General features: G+C 37.1%; 1 protein-coding gene across 2 annotated transcripts in view; it reads left to right on the top strand.

The window, feature by feature from the left end:
* The window catches only part of LOC120623418 (heparan-sulfate 6-O-sulfotransferase 1), a 169,879-nt gene extending 153,177 nt beyond the window's left edge, over positions 1 to 16,702 (top strand). Inside the window, exons 6-9 of one of the 2 annotated variants that reach the window (XM_039889442.1) lie at positions 41 to 285; positions 11,158 to 11,342; positions 14,443 to 14,579; positions 16,580 to 16,702. In XM_039889442.1, coding sequence (XP_039745376.1) covers positions 41 to 285; positions 11,158 to 11,342; positions 14,443 to 14,579; positions 16,580 to 16,608 — 596 coding nt within the window. In that variant the 3' untranslated portion in view covers positions 16,609 to 16,702. Of the gene's footprint in view, positions 1 to 40; positions 286 to 11,157; positions 11,343 to 13,447; positions 13,624 to 14,442; positions 14,580 to 16,579 lie in introns of those variants that run through there. The other variant, XM_039889443.1, reaches the window with a different exon arrangement.
* The last annotated feature ends 693 nt before the right edge of the window (positions 16,703 to 17,395 follow it).

Here is a 17,395-nt window from a genome sequence, read left to right as displayed (position 1 = left end):
TGGTTATATTGTGTCTAAACGTGTATTTTTGTTCTCACAGCGGGTGAAGTACCACCGTGTTACACTGGAGAATCTTGGCGAGGGGTGACTCTAGAAGAATTCGCGTCCTGTCCTTGGAACTTGGCGAATAACAGACAGACGCGCATGCTGGCAGACTTGGCGCTGGTCGGCTGTTACAACGGCACTCTGCGTCACAGGAGCGCTGAGACCGACAGAGTGCTGCTGGCGTCAGCCAAGCGTAACTTGGCTGCCATGGCGTACTTCGGACTCACAGAATTTCAGAAGGCAGGCTATTTTACTAAAAAATTTAATTTGCAAATTTAATGCCATCAGGCATTTTCTTTCTGTTAGCCTGGTTATCGTGGAACAGGCATAGTATATGAGTTATATATATCTATAGTATATAATATATCGAGTCGACTTACAAAAAATGGTTATAAATTAGTGACATCTGCGTATCGTCCGCGAAAGGTACAGAAGTCATTTGTGGGATTGAGTATACGCTTTTATAATATGATTCCTAAGGTAATTTTGGACTTACCAACGCATAAATTTAATGAATATGTTAAAACACATTTATTACAGCGAGGTGACTATACAATTGATGAAATTCTTAATGACAAGGTTGCTTGGAAGCATCCGGCTCCGCTTTCATCTCTCACGAGATAGAAAATGTAAAAGTGTAAATAGTTAATGTCGGAAAAGAGCAACTGCTGAGTTTCTTGCCGGCTTCTTCTCGGTAGAATCTGCCTTCCGAACCGGTGGTAGAGTCAGACTTGACAGACAGACTTGACGTTTTAAAAGTGGTTATATTAGGCCTACTTGAAATAAATGAATTTTGAATTTTTATACATTTATACTATATAATATATAATATATATATCATCATTATCATTATCAACTCATTGAAGGCCCCACAGGGCACTACAGGGCACGGGTGTAGGGTCCCAAATAAAGAAGGACTTTGGCCGCAGTCAACCATACTGGCAAAGTACGGATTGAAATACTTGTCCTTTGAGAACACTATTGAGAACTTTGGGACATGCAGGTTTCCTCACGATGATTTACTTTACAGTTAACTACGAAAAGATAGAGGTGCGTGCCGGGGATCGAAGTAGGTCCCTCATAAAGGGAAACCGAAGTCTTGAACACTAGGCTCTCACAACGATTTTGTCTACCTTTAGTCAGGTCGAAATCTAAATAGCTTTATTTATAGGGCTACTCAAAACTATAAGAATAAATAAAATATAAAATATAAAAAAAACAACTTAATTCCAAATTCTAAATTGTTATATTATTTATACATCTACCTTGATAGAAATTTTACTTATAAGGGGAAGTGCATATAAATGTTTTTATTTCAAACTTTTAAGTTTCATAATATTAATATTAATATATTTGCTAAACCTTTTTTTAATATTCTTATGAATCTATATAATATTCATACATGAAGCAATACTCAGTACCTTTTTTTACGAAAATTGCGCGAACGGACGAGTATGAAATTCCCCACTGCTGTAGTTTAATGTATGTATGTATTTGTATTTATGCATAAAAAATTCATTAAATCATTAAAAGGCACATTACCACACTACTGGTGGTATTTGGGACGTATTCGAATATCAACTCTATTTTAATCATTTTACACACACACTACCATGTATTTGACACATACACACATATACTCTATTAAATTTTTTTTTGGATTATAATGAATTAGAAAAAAAGGCAAATTTATACTGTAGCCTTATAGTTACTTTTGAACCTTAATAATGCTCAAACTTATAATTTAAATTAATTATGGTCGGAAATCGACCAGTAGGCGACCACTATTAAGTTTAATAGCGGCTGCTTAATTGGTGTGTAACCTAGTTTCTGTTAGTTCTTAGGTTTAAGTAAACTATGTGGGCCTTAAATCTTAATAAATAATAAAAAAAAAACTTTAGTTCAGTTGTAATTCTTTTAAGAATGTTAAAACGGGTGAACATAATTAGTATGGCACAAAGAGGAAGACTTTATTTAATCAAACAAATTGAACGGTTATGCTCAAAGCTTTGTGGAGTGCTCCGTTTTAATTTCCAGCTAAATCTTTTAATGCAGTTCTATAACGGATTCTCTTATTACAACTTCCTTTGCACTTTGACTTCACTCTAATAAACTTATTCTCTGTTTAACTGGCCCACAAAACTTTTATTGTGAGTATAAAATAAGTTTCACGTTGAAATCTTGAGCTCAAGAAAGGCTATTCTCTGAGAATAGAATAGGAGTTGACCAGTGAATATTTTGCCCGACAGCTGTCTTACAATGAAGTCAAAAGTGGATATCTGTTGCGACAGCAAGATGAGACTTTTATTGCTATTAGCTTTTTCCAGTTTTTGTGCTTCTCTCAAGTTAGTGAGCATTTCGTTCATCATACTTCTTTTACTTTGAATGCTATGTCAGCAAATCATTGCTGGCTTATTTTGACCGTTATACTTGAATATTATGAAAATGGTGACGTTCTTTTCAGATCCTTATCCAAATAAATAGTTTTATAGTTAAAATTGATTATGTACCTGCAAATTCCTCTTTAAATTATTCAAATTGGGCCTATCGTTTAGAGGTTACGACGGGTATAGAAATGCTAAAAGATATTAAATCCGATAATAACCGATTTAATGCGACATGACATGCGCTTCGGCAAACATCAGCGACGCGCTGCAAGACCGATGCAATCCCATCAGCATCCTGAACTTATTAATATGTTCCTAAAAAAGCGAAAAATTAAAACAACAGAAAATAACCTTTTTATATGAGAGAGAAGGCCTGCAGAGATGTTAATAGGCTGCGTATGAATTATGAAGTTTTATATTTCATGGCTTGGCTTGAGGTGCCGTTGTTGGTATATCTGAGTTAGATGCAATTACTATGTGACCAATCTAAAAGGTATAATTTTTGGCTGTTCGCAATCGGGGAGTCGTTTTCCAATATAAAACTCTGTTACGTCAAAGTAAAGTTGTCCTCATGTCACTCGTTTTAGAGTGGAAGATGCTGTACTCCTGATTTTTGTTTTAAAAAAGTTCTGTCAGAAGCTCAAGCGAAAGAATTGTCTGCAAATTTCAGTTTTAACACAAATGCAAATAAGATACATTTTACTCCGAAGTTCAAGTATTCTCTTATTCAAAACGACTTCTCGATTGCGATTTAGCCAATTTTGGCGAAGGCCAAAGGCAGGAGACAAAAATGATATCACCTGACAGGAAATATAATTAACGTGTCTACCTGCTAATGCACGGGAACATGGAATAGGAGAACCGGATCCTCGTTTATTATTACACATAATATATAGATTATTTGGATATTATTTCCACTTGTGCTCCGAGAGTCGATAAAGCTGTGGGAGAAGATACATTTGTATCCTTCCCCCGGGGAGATAATTGTCTCCGGCCCATGCTAGCCGTGCTGCAGGGCTAGCACAGGCAGGAGACAAAAATTATATCCCCCGATTATATACCCTGACAGGGGATATAATATAGGTGTCATCCTGCTAAAGCACGGGAAAAGGGAATAGGAGAAGTCTACCCCCGTTCAATATTACATATATATTATTTGGATATTATTTCCACTTGTACGACAGTGCTCTGAGAGTTTTTTTTTTTTTTTCTTTTTTTTATAAATAAATAAATAAATATACTACGACAATACACACATCGCCACCTAGCCCCAAAGTAAGCGTAGCTTGTGTTATGGGTACTAAGATGACTGATGAATATTTTTATGAATAATATACATAAATACTTATAATACCTACAGATAAACACCCAGACACTGAAAAACATTTAGTTGATAAAGCTGTGGGAGAATGTAAATTTGTATCCTTTCCCTGGGGAGATAATTGTCTCCTGCTCATGCTAGCCGTGCTGAGTTATATATTAATAAAAAAAACAATCGAGTTGATAATTTAAAACCGAATCGAATTGTTAAATAAAAGTAAGTACTAACGTAGTGGAGCGTGCAACAGCTCGTGAATAACATTAGCAAGGATACAGCGTGATTGAATGAATCGTCGCAGCTAAATAGTAATGTAACGCATGCAGTATGAATAGAGAGTGAGAGCCATTCGCCATCCGTTCGACGACCCCGCGGGAGATAAGTACGCACTTAACTCATTGTGCTTATCGCCATTTGTCGCGATTTGCCACTGCCGGCACGCGCAAGTTGTTGCACGGGATATTTATTAAGTACAGCTATTATTACGGCCATCCACTTTTGTGATAGGTACCTACTACGTCATTTAGGACCGCAGCGCCCTATGTTCAATTTATGCCTTACTTCGGTGTTTTTGAAGTAAATTTTTTTTAGGCGCGACTAGGGAGTAATTCAGATTTTTTGACAGACGTCTGTGTAGTTTACGCTATTTAAAATAATCATTTGTATTGGTCGTAAGTATATGTCATACCTATACCACGCTTCTTGACTTTTTTCTTCACTTCGCTATTCACAGTTGATCCGTTTGAAAATATTGGAAATAAATAATCCTAATTGATTATGATATTTGCCACTGCAAATATACCTACCACTCAGGTTGGGTGCGATAAAAAAAAAGATTGGATTGACAAGATATTTTCGAAGGCCTTACCACAGTAGACCACCAGATGGGAAAGCCCTACCGCGAGACCTCATATTATCACCAAGGAACCTACCGTGCTCGCAATGACAGTAATACATAATATAATCCCCAATCTCCCCTAGATTGGGGATTATATTATGTATTAATAATGTAATAATCAACTTCGCCAGAATAACAACACCTAGTGACTCAACATACAACATAGTACAACAACATAAATGAATACACTTTTATTGTACACCAAATAAAAATACGAGAAAATTTTAAATAATAAGTTCACACAATGCATACAATTTGGCGGCCTTATCCATACATAGCGATTTCTTCCAGGCAACTAATGGCAACACAGCTAAAGAAAAGAGTTATTTATTTATTTATTTATTTAAGGGACAATCAACAGGTTACAACAACAACTCTTAAAAACTAAACAATAAATGAAAAAACATATAAATGTAATATTGTAGACCCACTTAAAGACTGCCACAACTTGCAAATAAAAACTATATTGTCATTGTTATAAATAGTTAACACGGGTTTTAATTTATTAAAGTACGGAAGAAGGGATACAGTTCGCGCGGGCGAAGCTGAGAACAGCGCTAGTTCAGTATTACGCTGTCACCCCGGGACATTATTTGCACTTAGCTCACTGTAGTATCTTCATTTGTCGCAATTTGCCGTAATACCGGCGCGGGCTGTGTTATATGATATATCACGGATTATTTGTGAAGCCCGTGCTAAAGCTTTCAGTAAGTAGAGGATTATAAATTGCAGTGTATATTTTCGGCAACATTTTTTTTTTTACAAAAAGGTAACATCATCAACCTGTTACCGGCCCGCTACAGGGCACTGGACCTAAACCATTCTCATTCTGAGAGGCAGAATGAGAATGGTGTCGGGTGAAAATTACGCTACCCCACCCAATAATGGCTCGTTTGATTCGTCTTGATCAGCGCAATATTTTTTTAAATTCAATTACGAGTCAGCCCTTGACTGCAATTCCACCTAGTGGTATGTGAAGATTAACTTAACTCCCATATCTCTTACAGTTATGCTCCACATATCCTCCCTAATCGGTTGCTAAAACGCGGCGTTACCTCTAAAATGCCACGGCGGAAGGCTTACAGACATAAAGGAACTATTTTCTAATTGTCTTGCTCGTGACGCTGCTGGCACCATTTACCAAAATAAGAACCGGCTTCAGTCGCCAGTCGAGAATTTTTTAAAGCCACTGTAAAGGTACCTCTTCATATACTTAAACAAAGGAATTCGAAATTATTATATAACACTGTGTAATCGATAATTTGCTATATTTGAATCGAGATCGGTCTCGCTGTTGTAGGTATGATTTCGAACTTAACCTGCCCAATTAAATACGCTAAATAATAACATAATATGCAAAAATTAGTACATACGTTGCGCCATTTTGTTTTTCTGTGGGATTTTTTAACTAACTTTTTAATTTATAGTCGGTTGACTGTTCAAGCAGATTAATGTCAGACTGGCCGGGCACAAGCGTCCATTATCAAAGACAGATACATGGAGCTAAATATTTACTTTTTCTAAATTCGCATCGATGTCGGGTTGGTAGGTATCATTTCGTTTTTTACGTACCGATAGAAACAGGCTCACTAATAACATAATATGCACACGTTAATGGTACATCCCTTGCGCCATGTGTCTAACGAGCCGCGGTGATAAGTATGACCATTATTTGCACTTAGCTCGTTGTTTGCTGATTTCCATTCACAATTTACCACTGCGAGCCTCGGCGTATTGTTTAATGAATAACTTAACTCTTTAATTATTACATATTTGGTCCTTCTGTGGGAATGTTAACTAAATGTTTATTTCATAATCATTCTCAAGCAGATTATTATCTGGCTCCCGAGCGCAAGCGTCTATTATACAAGACAGATGCTTGGAGCTTAATATTTGACATTATAAAATTGACAGTGATGTCGGGCTTGTAGGAATGATTTCGTATTTCACGTACCGTATGAAACAGGCTCAGTAATAACATAATATGCACACATTAATGGTACATCCCTTGTGCCATCTGTCTAACGAGCCGCGGGTGATAAGTGCGACCATTATTTGCACTTAGCTCATTGTGGGCCTATCTCCATTTGTCACAATTTACCACCGCGAGCCGACGGCGTACTGTTTTATGAATTATCTGTTTAGTTATTGCACGTTTGGTCCGTCTGTGGGAATGTTAACTTGTTAATTATCATTATACTAATAATATTCTGGGCATAGGCATCGACTGGTATATAAGCGAGCTCCAATACAGATTGGCGGACTTTAATGATCATTATGACTTATTAGTGTTATCAAAAATTTATATTTTAATTTTGTAGCCTGGGGAGACGATTTGGGAAACTGTAACAACTGAAACTGTATTTCTGCGAATGTAAACAAAAAAAAAAGGGCACTCAACTGGCAACGAATTCATCATGAGCAACGAGAGTTGACAACCATTTTTTAATCCTAGCTAATACTAAAATTTTTTTACAGAAAGAGATATTTATGCAACTGTTACTTAATGTGACAGATGCGTTTCAGAAAATGGTGTTGGCGTATATATATGGTTATGGTGGTTGACATATCGAACCATGCCTTTCCTTTGCCACATTTAATGATGATTCGCATATCTATACTGCTGAAATAAATCATAATTGAAACATTTCATAACAACATTATATTTTATAACTTACAATTTTTTATCCGAAATGCAGAATCGGACAGAGAAAAGCTCGAAGATGGCTTACGTTAGAAAGGATTTGGCGCTGCTTTTAAGAGGCCTACGCACACTAGTGGATGCTTATTAGCTTATGATGCTGATGATTTGTTTTTATAAGTCATAATTGACGGGACAACCAGGTAGCCCACCTAATCATCATGATCATCACATTAATCCATTACCGGCCCACTACAGAGCACGGGTTTCCTCCCACAGTGAGAAGGGGTTAAGGCCGTAGTCCACCAAGCTGGCACAGTGTGAATTAAATAAATAAATATACTACGACAATACACACATCGCCATCTAGCCCCAAAGTAAGCGTAGCTTGTGTTATGGGTACTAAGATGCCTGATGAATATTTTTTTTAAATACTTAGAATATACATATATTGGAATTGGTGGACTCCACACACCCTTGAGAATGTTATGTCTCAGGCATGCAGGTTTCCTCACGATGTTTTCCTTCACCATTGATGCAAGTGATATTTCAATTACTTAAAACGAACATAACTTAGAAAAGTCTAGAGTTGCGTGCAGGGATTCGAACTCGGCCCCCCGAAGGTGTAGTCGAGCTCCTACCAAATGCGCTATCACCGCTCTTCCTACCCGCCCAATGGTAGGCGGAAAACCAACGTCTATGAACAGAGCAACGCTTAGCAGGGCATGCGATTAAAACATCCTACACAATGCCGCCGTGTCTCTATTAACCTGCACGGCTAGCATGGCCAGGAGACAATTATGTCCCCGGGGTAATGATGTAAATTTATCTTCTCTTACACAGCTTTATCAACTCTCGGAGCACTGGCGCACGAGTGGAATTAATATCCAAATAATATATGTGTATTAATAAACGGGGGTAAACTTCTCCTATTCCATGATCCAGTGATTTAGCAGGTGGACACGTTAATTACATTCCTTGTCAGGGGATATAATTTTTATCACCCGTTGAGGCGTAGATTTCAGGCCTTATGTGCCTGTTATTACATCGGCAACAAAGCTGCTTAGCTTGACGGCCGATTGGCGCAGTCTGGTTGTTTATATGTATTTTCTAAGTATTTATGTATATAATTCATAAAATTATTCATCAGTCATCTTAGTACCCATAACACAAGCTACGCTTACTTTGGGGCTAGATGGCGATGTGGGTATTGTCGTAGTATATTTATTTATTATTTATTTATTTAGCTGCTGAGTGAAGCATGGCGGTAGTAGTTTAGTAGGTAGTGGTATTTGATGGTTCTTCGATGGTGGTGATGATACTCGTATATAGCTCGCACCGTTGCAGGCGTTGGCAAATGGCCGACAAATGGAGATAGGCGAACAATGAGTTAAGTGCAAATGATGACAGTACTTATCTCGGCGGGGTCGATGCACGATCGTCTGAATGGGACTCTCTAATGCATACTTTGTAGGAGCTCTGAATGCAATTACGATCAAAGGGTACCTTTTACCAAGCAAAATAACCGATCAACTGAAGGATGAGATGAAGAAAGCAAGTTAAAATTGAACTAGAATTAACTATTTTACTAACGTTAAGTGAAATAATTCTTTTTTTTTTAATACCGCATGTACCGTCTTTTGCCCTGGGAAATCTTTGCATAAATGTGTCAAGATTGAGCAGTATTTATGCCGAACTTTTATAACAAACCAATTAACAAGTAAATCCCTTTCGAATATATACAACTTGTGTCCGCGGCCGGGCACACGTATATCGTATTATGTAGCCGTACCATTGATATAGTATTTTTTTTTAATCTTTCGGATTTGAAAATATATTTTTATTTCGTTTATTCATTATATTCATTTTGAAGCGGTGATAGCGCATTGGGTAGTAGTAGCTCGACCTCAATTTCGGGAAGCCCAGTTAGAATCCCAGGACGCACCTCAAACTTTTCGAAATTATGTGCGTTTCAATTAATTAAAATATCAATTGCTACAACGGTGAAGGAAAACATCGTGATGAAACCTGCATGCCTGAGAGTTCTACATAATGATCACAAAGGTGTGTGTAGTCCACCAATCTGCACTGGACTAGCGTGGTGGACTACGGCTTTAACTCCTCCTCATTGTGGGAGGAGACCCGTGCTCTGTTGTGGGCCGGTAATGGGTTGATGTAATGATGATATTAATTTTGAATTAAATATAGCGTCTGGTTCTATGCCTGGCACGAGCAAATTGGAAATTTATAATTTCTTAATTTCCTACAAACAGTAAACGTAAGACTTAAAACTAATAACACACGTCTTGTAGGAAAAGTTAAATATATTATTAATTCTGGTAGTTTATTTTTACACGTAAGCGATACAAACAATATACCAACTTAAGCTTTTATTTTGCGGTAGGCCCGAAGTGTCATATTTCTGCGGTTAGCTTAAGATATTGGATTAAAATACGAGATGTGGGTTCGCCGCAGCAAGGTTGGTTATAGAAGTTGCTATTCTCCGAAACAATACAACTGACATTTTTATGCTTGTTATTTTAATATAGAATTGGCGCGAATCCTTACTTATGTAGGTATTGTATTGTATTTTAAACTAGTAGTTTCCCGCGTTTTCGTCCGTATCCATTTCTTTTTTTTAATACCGCGCGTACCGCCTCTTTCCCTGGAAAATCTTTGTCCAAATGTGTCAAGATTGAAGCAGTGTTTAAGCCGAACGTTTATAACAAACAAATTAACAAGCAAATCCCTTTCGAATATATACAAATTTTTGTGTCCGTGGCCGAGCACACGTATATCGTACTATGTAGCCGTACTATTGATATAGTATTTTTTTTTAATTTTTCGGATTTGAAAATATTTTTGTCCGCGTCCAGGATGCAATCTACCTCTATATTCAAAACATTGAGATTAGTTCGGAGGTTGATCTAAACATAGCTGAAAAACAGTCATATAAATAAAAAAAACAAAATTATAGTCACAACTTAGACAAGAAAGTTACATCTATAAACTTTTGTAATTTAACCTAACCTAGGTCGTTTTACCCACTTTAAATAATGTTTATTGCAAGAGGGTATCGAGAACCTCCTAGTTTTTATTTAAAAAAAACCACTAACCATTTTTTATTAAAAAAAAATACGATGTTTCACTTGTGCCACAAGGCTGTCGTACATTCAGACCTTTCCTACAAGTTCCCTTTTAACATTAGTGTTATATACAGGCTTAAATAAAAATGCCAGAAAGCTACCGGCCTTGTAGTTCCTTTAATAAAACTAACAACTTTTGTTCTTTGTTTTGTTATCAAAATTCAGTTATAATTTATTTCATACAAAAAATCATAGATCATGTTAGTTCTGAAAAGTGGCATTACACTGTGGAACCAAATCCATGTGATTGGACAACGTCACGGTTTGGTCAGTGACAACACGATGGATTCGTGATTCGCGCGCTATTGCAAATGTTGAATAACAGAATAGAAACAAGTAGAGTAACTATCTATGTAAATGTTGGATATTGAATATTTCAAAAAACATCGAGTTTAAAACGTTCGTAGAACAAAAGTTGTTAGTTTTAATGTAAACAACTACATGCCGAGAGCTTTCATATATTTTGTATATAACCCTGTTTTTTCTTATCTTTATCTTTTTTTCCTTTCTATTAATGTTCACGAGCAAGTGAAACACTCGCGCAAATATAATCTTAAATAATCAAATTATTTATTTTTATATTATTATATATTAATATTTTTTTTAACTAACAAACAGATTCATTTTTACATTTATAATTTTAGCATTGATTCATTAGCCACGCTAATATTATAAATGTGATGTGTTTGTATAGATTTAACAATATGCTATGTTTTGTGCAGATATCCCAGTACGTGTTCGAGGAGACATTCAACCTACGGTTCGCGGTGCCCTTCACACAGCACAACGCCACGGTCTCCGGTGCGACCCTGGCTGCCCTGTCACCGACTCAAGTCTCCCACATCAGGCGACTCAACTCGCTTGACTTAGAGCTGTATGAGTTTGCCAAGAACCTCATGTTCAAAAGGTCAGTAAAGTTAAGTTAACCCTAAGCGCACCGCTATAGCTCAGCGCATATTATGGCATATGCAAAAAGATGGTCAAGTACTGGTAGAACTCGCGGAAGTTGAACGGTTCCATACAAATATTATTAGGTATTTTATATATTCAATGATAAAAATTGCGACAGAATTTTATTAAAGAGCTGCTTGATATATGTGAGAACTTATTGTCACATATAGTTTGTCTTTCATAAATGTATGATGGAGCCAAGCGTAGGAAATAACGAAAAAGTCGATTACTAATTCTAGACGGCTTATGAATTTAGTGTTTTTATAAAGATCAGGGGGAAACAATGGAAGTCATTTTAAGAAGTAAATGTCTTGCAAAATGCCCTATATTTGTATATAGGTTGTATTTAATGCATGAAATAAAAAAAAATTGCACGACGTTTTATTCTCTATTTTTTCCACATTGTATCGCTTCGCCTGTATATAAGATCAATGAGGTACGGGACCAAAAAGTTTGGATCTAAATCATGATCCATTCGAAGGAGTTAAAAAAGTCCATTGTAGATTATATAAATTGTTGAAATGTCATTTGAATGTTAATTCTGAATATGTGCTGAGCTGGAGTGGTTAGTCGACTCAGTCTTTTAATTTGCGCCACTGTCTGCAATAGCTTGCTAGGCAATAAATTATAAAATGCTTATTGCACGCCCATCTGACGCTTTGTCTGTGCATCATATTGCAGCGATGGAAATTAGCTTAGATAAATACAATATTTTAGCAATTATTTTCATTATTCCTATTTTCGATTTTAACGGCTCTCTGGTGCCACAAACATGGAACTTACGCACGTAAGTTTTAGCAACGTGACATTCGCGCGGTACGAATGGCAGAGTTTCTGAGACTGAGTGATGAGTGATTTAAAGAAATCCACGAACCATGCCACCACGATTCATGGGTGCCACTCATAAGTTTATTCGGTGTGAATGTTCCGTGGCCAGTACGTTAATATTAGGTGACATGCTTCTTTTTGTTAGCTCGCTATTATAACGGTTTCATACCAGAGTTTTAAGAAGGAACCTTTTTGGTGCGACTTAGTTCATCTGTCACAACTTCATATCGAATAAGTACAACTGCCTCAATATGAATAATACTAATTCGGTTGGACAAATCTTTAAGCTTAAATCGTTTTCTGTTCCGCACATTGTGAAAATTTAAGTCGGTTTAATTTCGATTCAAGAATTGTGTGCAGCCCAATTAAAAATCTATGATCAGCAATTCATCGAGTTTCGTTCGAGAGAGAATTAAACCTAAGGTGATCAAATCGGTTTCTTTATAGCTCGCTATTGTAAGAGTTCTATATAAATCTAGGCGTCCAAGCCACATCCGCGTTAGCGCGCAATTTTACAAATGCTGTTGATTGGTCACAAGTTAACAGCTTTGGACGCTTTGCTTTCGCCTTGTCATAAGTCTTGCGCAATAAATCATTCGGTCATACATATATTATATTACAGACTCCATACTTGACTCATATTATTTAACATATATTTTAATAATTTATTATTTATTGAAGTGAAACTTCTGAGCCGGCAATCCGATATTGTTTTTTGGACTAGAATTTGGAGTAAAAATTTCACCGTTACGTGTAGGCACATTCGTGTTATATAACAGAGATGTATGACAAGTATATTTTGTCCGATATTTCGGTTGTGGCTAGTTACCACCCTAAAGATAAAGGCTTCAACGTATAACGTTTCGGTAACATGCCGCGTACAAACATATTAGCCCGCTACCATCTTAGACTGCTAGATTACATGGTGAGGTGGTAGAGATTGGCGACAGTCAAGGGCGATCTTGTAGATAAAAAAACAGAAAATAAAGAGCAGGATAAAGAGATTTAAACGTTGTTTATCCTGAAACAAATCACTCAGTACAGTCAGTATCAGATGCATAAGTGTAATATGCTTAAAACTGGCAATGTTTATTTAAGAAGTTTCATTTCTCATAAAAATATCTTTGCGTTGCACGCGTAAATTTTCATGAATACTTTAATAATGGCTTGGCATGGAAACCATTTAGCTGAAAAGTTACAAGTTTCTTAAAAATAAATTGTCTGATGGTGTAGACTCGCTGCCCAGCTGCCTTCGGGAGCTGCAAGACCTACCCGTGCCTGGCCTTCAGCAAAGAACCTTGAAAGATAGAGGTGCCGTAGGACAAAAACACTAAACTATATACATTTGTGTACAACCACCAAATATACTGTGATGCAACTTCATTTGGAAGCAAATGTGTTTTTATTAAAAAAGTTACCCCACTTTTTGTTTTTTTTTATTTAAAAAAATTTTGTAATGGTACCCAGTGATTGTATGCGGTTAGGGCAAATGAGAAACAGGTTTTCTTCTGTGAAAACTTGGCTGTACAGATCTGTTGCAACCGCACAGTTTCGTTTCCTTTCGCGACCGCTAAATTTAAAATATGTCAAAAATAAGGTTTGCCCGCCCCCGTTGTGTAGTTCCGCTTTGCATTTGCTACTTCATTACTAAAACAATCATTAGGAACATCGGCCATTACAAAATTCTGTTTAATTTTACAAATACTGTTAAGAATAATAATAATGATGGCAAACAGTAGGATTTCTTATCCAGATATTATACACAGTGACTTATTTTATTGACGCATAATTGTAAGCAATATAAAAAAAAGCACTTACAATAAAAAAAGTTAAAATACGTGTACCAATTTAAATATTTTTTCTGTCGTCCGCAATTGATTTGACTGATACTGCTGACGCACCGCGCCTCTTCGACTTGATGTATGATGCTTCTTATACACAAAAGTATTAGTTTAATTTTCAGAATATTTTTTCTATTATTTTTTACCAATAAACAATAGACATTAAAAAGATTGGGTAACTGTACGACAAGATAAAAGTCCGCGACTTTCAATGACAATGCGAAAGAGATGTCTAGACGCAGTTGGCTTTAGTGTGAAGAGTACTTTGTAGATATTGAAAAACAGAAATAAAAACAATGGCAGTGTTCTAACAATTTCGACTCCTTGTAGATATTACCTAGTACCACAGACCTAACATAACATTTAGGTCTTTGCTAATTTAAACAGATTCGAAACGTTGAAGAAACGCGACAGCGACTTTGAATTCCGGTGGCGACATCTCGGCGAGGTGGCCCCACGGAGCGGCGTCACCGAGTTCGATTGGGACAGCAACTTGGAAGACGCCACCACCGAAAAGTCTAGAGGCAAGTAACATCTGGGTAAAAGGCTCTCGCTATAAGCGCCCTTGTACACGACGTTTTTGCTCACGCGAGTTGTGCTTAGTAAGAACACTAACATTTCGCAACCGCTTACGTTTTTTCAAATAACACTATCTGTATCGTCTCAACATACATACATTAGGTAAAGGTATAAGTGTCTACATAGCCGTCCCCGGTGTGCGCTAGCCTTTAACCTCTAACTTTTGGCCTCTGAACGTAGTTCAAAGGTATGCTAGGGTACCTTGTACAAGTTTAACACCTTGACTACCATTATCATTTTCGTTACTTCCGAACTATAAAATTGTATCCAATATTTAAAGAGCCATTGAGTAATTATTCACTAAGTTTCCGCTAGGGACTATCGTTCTAGTTGTATGAACAAAATCGCGCATTAAAATAGGAAATTAATCGGAAGTCACGAAAATTCATCATGTCGAGATATAAAAATTCGTACTAAAGACGCCGTTACCACAGAGAGTAAGGAACAAGCCCACTCGACAGAGCAATCGTGTGGTAAATGTGTGCGAGGAAGAGCCCTTACTAGCCTCGGTAGGAAGGGCCTACCTCGTATGTCGGCATTTACCAAGAGATCAAAGGCTTTGGACTTCTGTATCTCTTCTTTATAGTGTGTTTTTACTGTATACGGCTGCATCACTTACGCTTTAACTGCAGTCAAAAAGTCGTCGTGTGCAAAGGCTCTAAGACGGTATTATTTATAAGTGTAATTTAACACAATCTCTTCTATCTGTGCTTGTCTGTCTCTAAATGTTTAGAATGTAAAGCAAATAAACCCCGTTTAACAAGTTTTTGGTTGTGGATGAAATTTTATGCTAGACCCTGTTTCTCTAAGTCTCAATAAGTTATCGAGTAAGGGAGAAAACTCAGATTTACTTTGACTGCATCTATAAACTACAGATCACGAGGACCTGGGTTCGAATCCCGGGTCGAGACAGAAGTTGTTCATTACCAGCCCGGAGTTAAAAAATTAGCGGTGTCATGAAGAACACGTTAAGCTGTCGGTCAAGGTTTACTATCCCTAAACTGTGATAATAGTGGTTAAAGTCCACCAACCCACATTAGAACAGCGTGGTGGGCTAAAAAAGGACAACTGTGCCCAGCAGTTGGACGCTAATAGACTGCAGATGATTATGATAACTGTTGAGGCTTCGTGAAATAGCTACCTTAACTAGTAAGGGCAAGTATCAAAACGTAGTCTGGGTATGTTGACTATGCACAAACTTAAGGATTTGCATAGTTTAAGAAACCTAACAGTCGCCTGTCTAAACTTCTTCATAGTTTCATCGACACCAAAGTACCTAATACCTATATCAATGGATTTATTTGTAGAAGCTTCTGTCATACCTAACTTCCATGATACGTTTTGTTTTAGCGAATTTGTATGCATTGTAGTCTTACTTAAAAAAGGATAACGCTGCTTCGTTTTATAACCACCTTATTGGTTTAAATGCCCGCCAATGCGTTGTGGGTCAAAGATCTTATTCTCTAAGTAAATCAATGCTAATATTATAAATGCGAAAGTGTGTCTATTTGTCCGTTTGTTTTTTTTACCTATAATTTCTAATAAAATTTTGCATAGCCATACATGTAGCTAAGCATCATGTTTTTGGCATTTTTTATTCCGGAAGCTATACTTTTTATTCCGGGAACCGTCCGGAAACCGGAAAACGTTCCCGCGGGATTAAAGAACTTTAAGTACCCTCTGAGAAACTTCTCAGCTTAAAAAATTGACAGCCTAGAAATAGCTCGCATCCTTGATATGGACGTAGAATAAAAGGGGATAAAGGGGGGTCTTCTAGCTTTCAGTAAGTCATATAACGCAGGAGAATGCACCCTATAAGAGCAATTACAGCGTTGGTTCCCCTCAAGCGCTCTCGAAGCCCGAGCTTCGTAATCCGTGACTATCCTAAGCGTATTTGTCTGCGAAGTTGATGTTCTATAGTAACAAATCGTAACTTTGTGTGCAGGCAAAGCCTTTAAGTCGAAGAAAGTTTGAGAACGACGTCGCAGTTCGCCACGGTGCTGTTGAAGGAACCCTGTATAGTAATTACTTACAATTATAATTGATTGAATACCTACCTATTTTAATACTCCTCGGGAAAAAGAATGTCAAAAACATCTCAGTTAAACAGCTTTATGTTACACTCGCAAGAGTAAGACTTGTCCGTTTAAGTTAATTTCTGAGTCAACTTGTCACATAGAAATAAACGAAATATAACTTCAGTGTTTTAACACGCTCTGACATTTGACAGGTGCTATCAGTTGAAGTGTGACAAAACACTGCACTATTTTGACGTTATATTTTACTATCTACGTTTATTTTTAAATCAAAATTAAAGCAGGGTTTATACGAAGCCAGTGGACTACCGTCTGTTTAATAGGCAAGCCACACTGGCCACTGGCTTAAATAAGGGGGCACTCTAATCCCGCCAGAGCTGGCGGCCAGTGTTGGCGGCCAGTGTTGGCGGCTAGTACTGGCGCGGCTTGAAAAACTGGTTATAATTACGAAGCAAATACCTATCCAGAACGACTCTCATTGGCAGCCAATGGCAATGCTGGCTTCGTATAAACTAAGCTATTTTTCCCCTGGTCAGTCCTTAAAAGTTAATTTAAATGCTGTTTATCTCCTCTCTGTAAAAATAAATAAACCAAAAAATAAAGGTCAGTCACAACAAAGTGACTCTGATTGTTTTTCCCGTGGAGTTTTTATTTGAGGAGAATGTGTTAGCCATCTTGGTTGTTTTTTCACTCAACGTCAACTCATCTCGTCATCATCCCATTTT

Source organism: Pararge aegeria, chromosome 4, assembly GCF_905163445.1.
Source record: "Pararge aegeria chromosome 4, ilParAegt1.1, whole genome shotgun sequence".
In the NCBI taxonomy this organism is placed as follows: domain Eukaryota; kingdom Metazoa; phylum Arthropoda; class Insecta; order Lepidoptera; family Nymphalidae; genus Pararge; species Pararge aegeria.
This window is presented reverse-complemented; position numbering and strand designations above follow the sequence as displayed.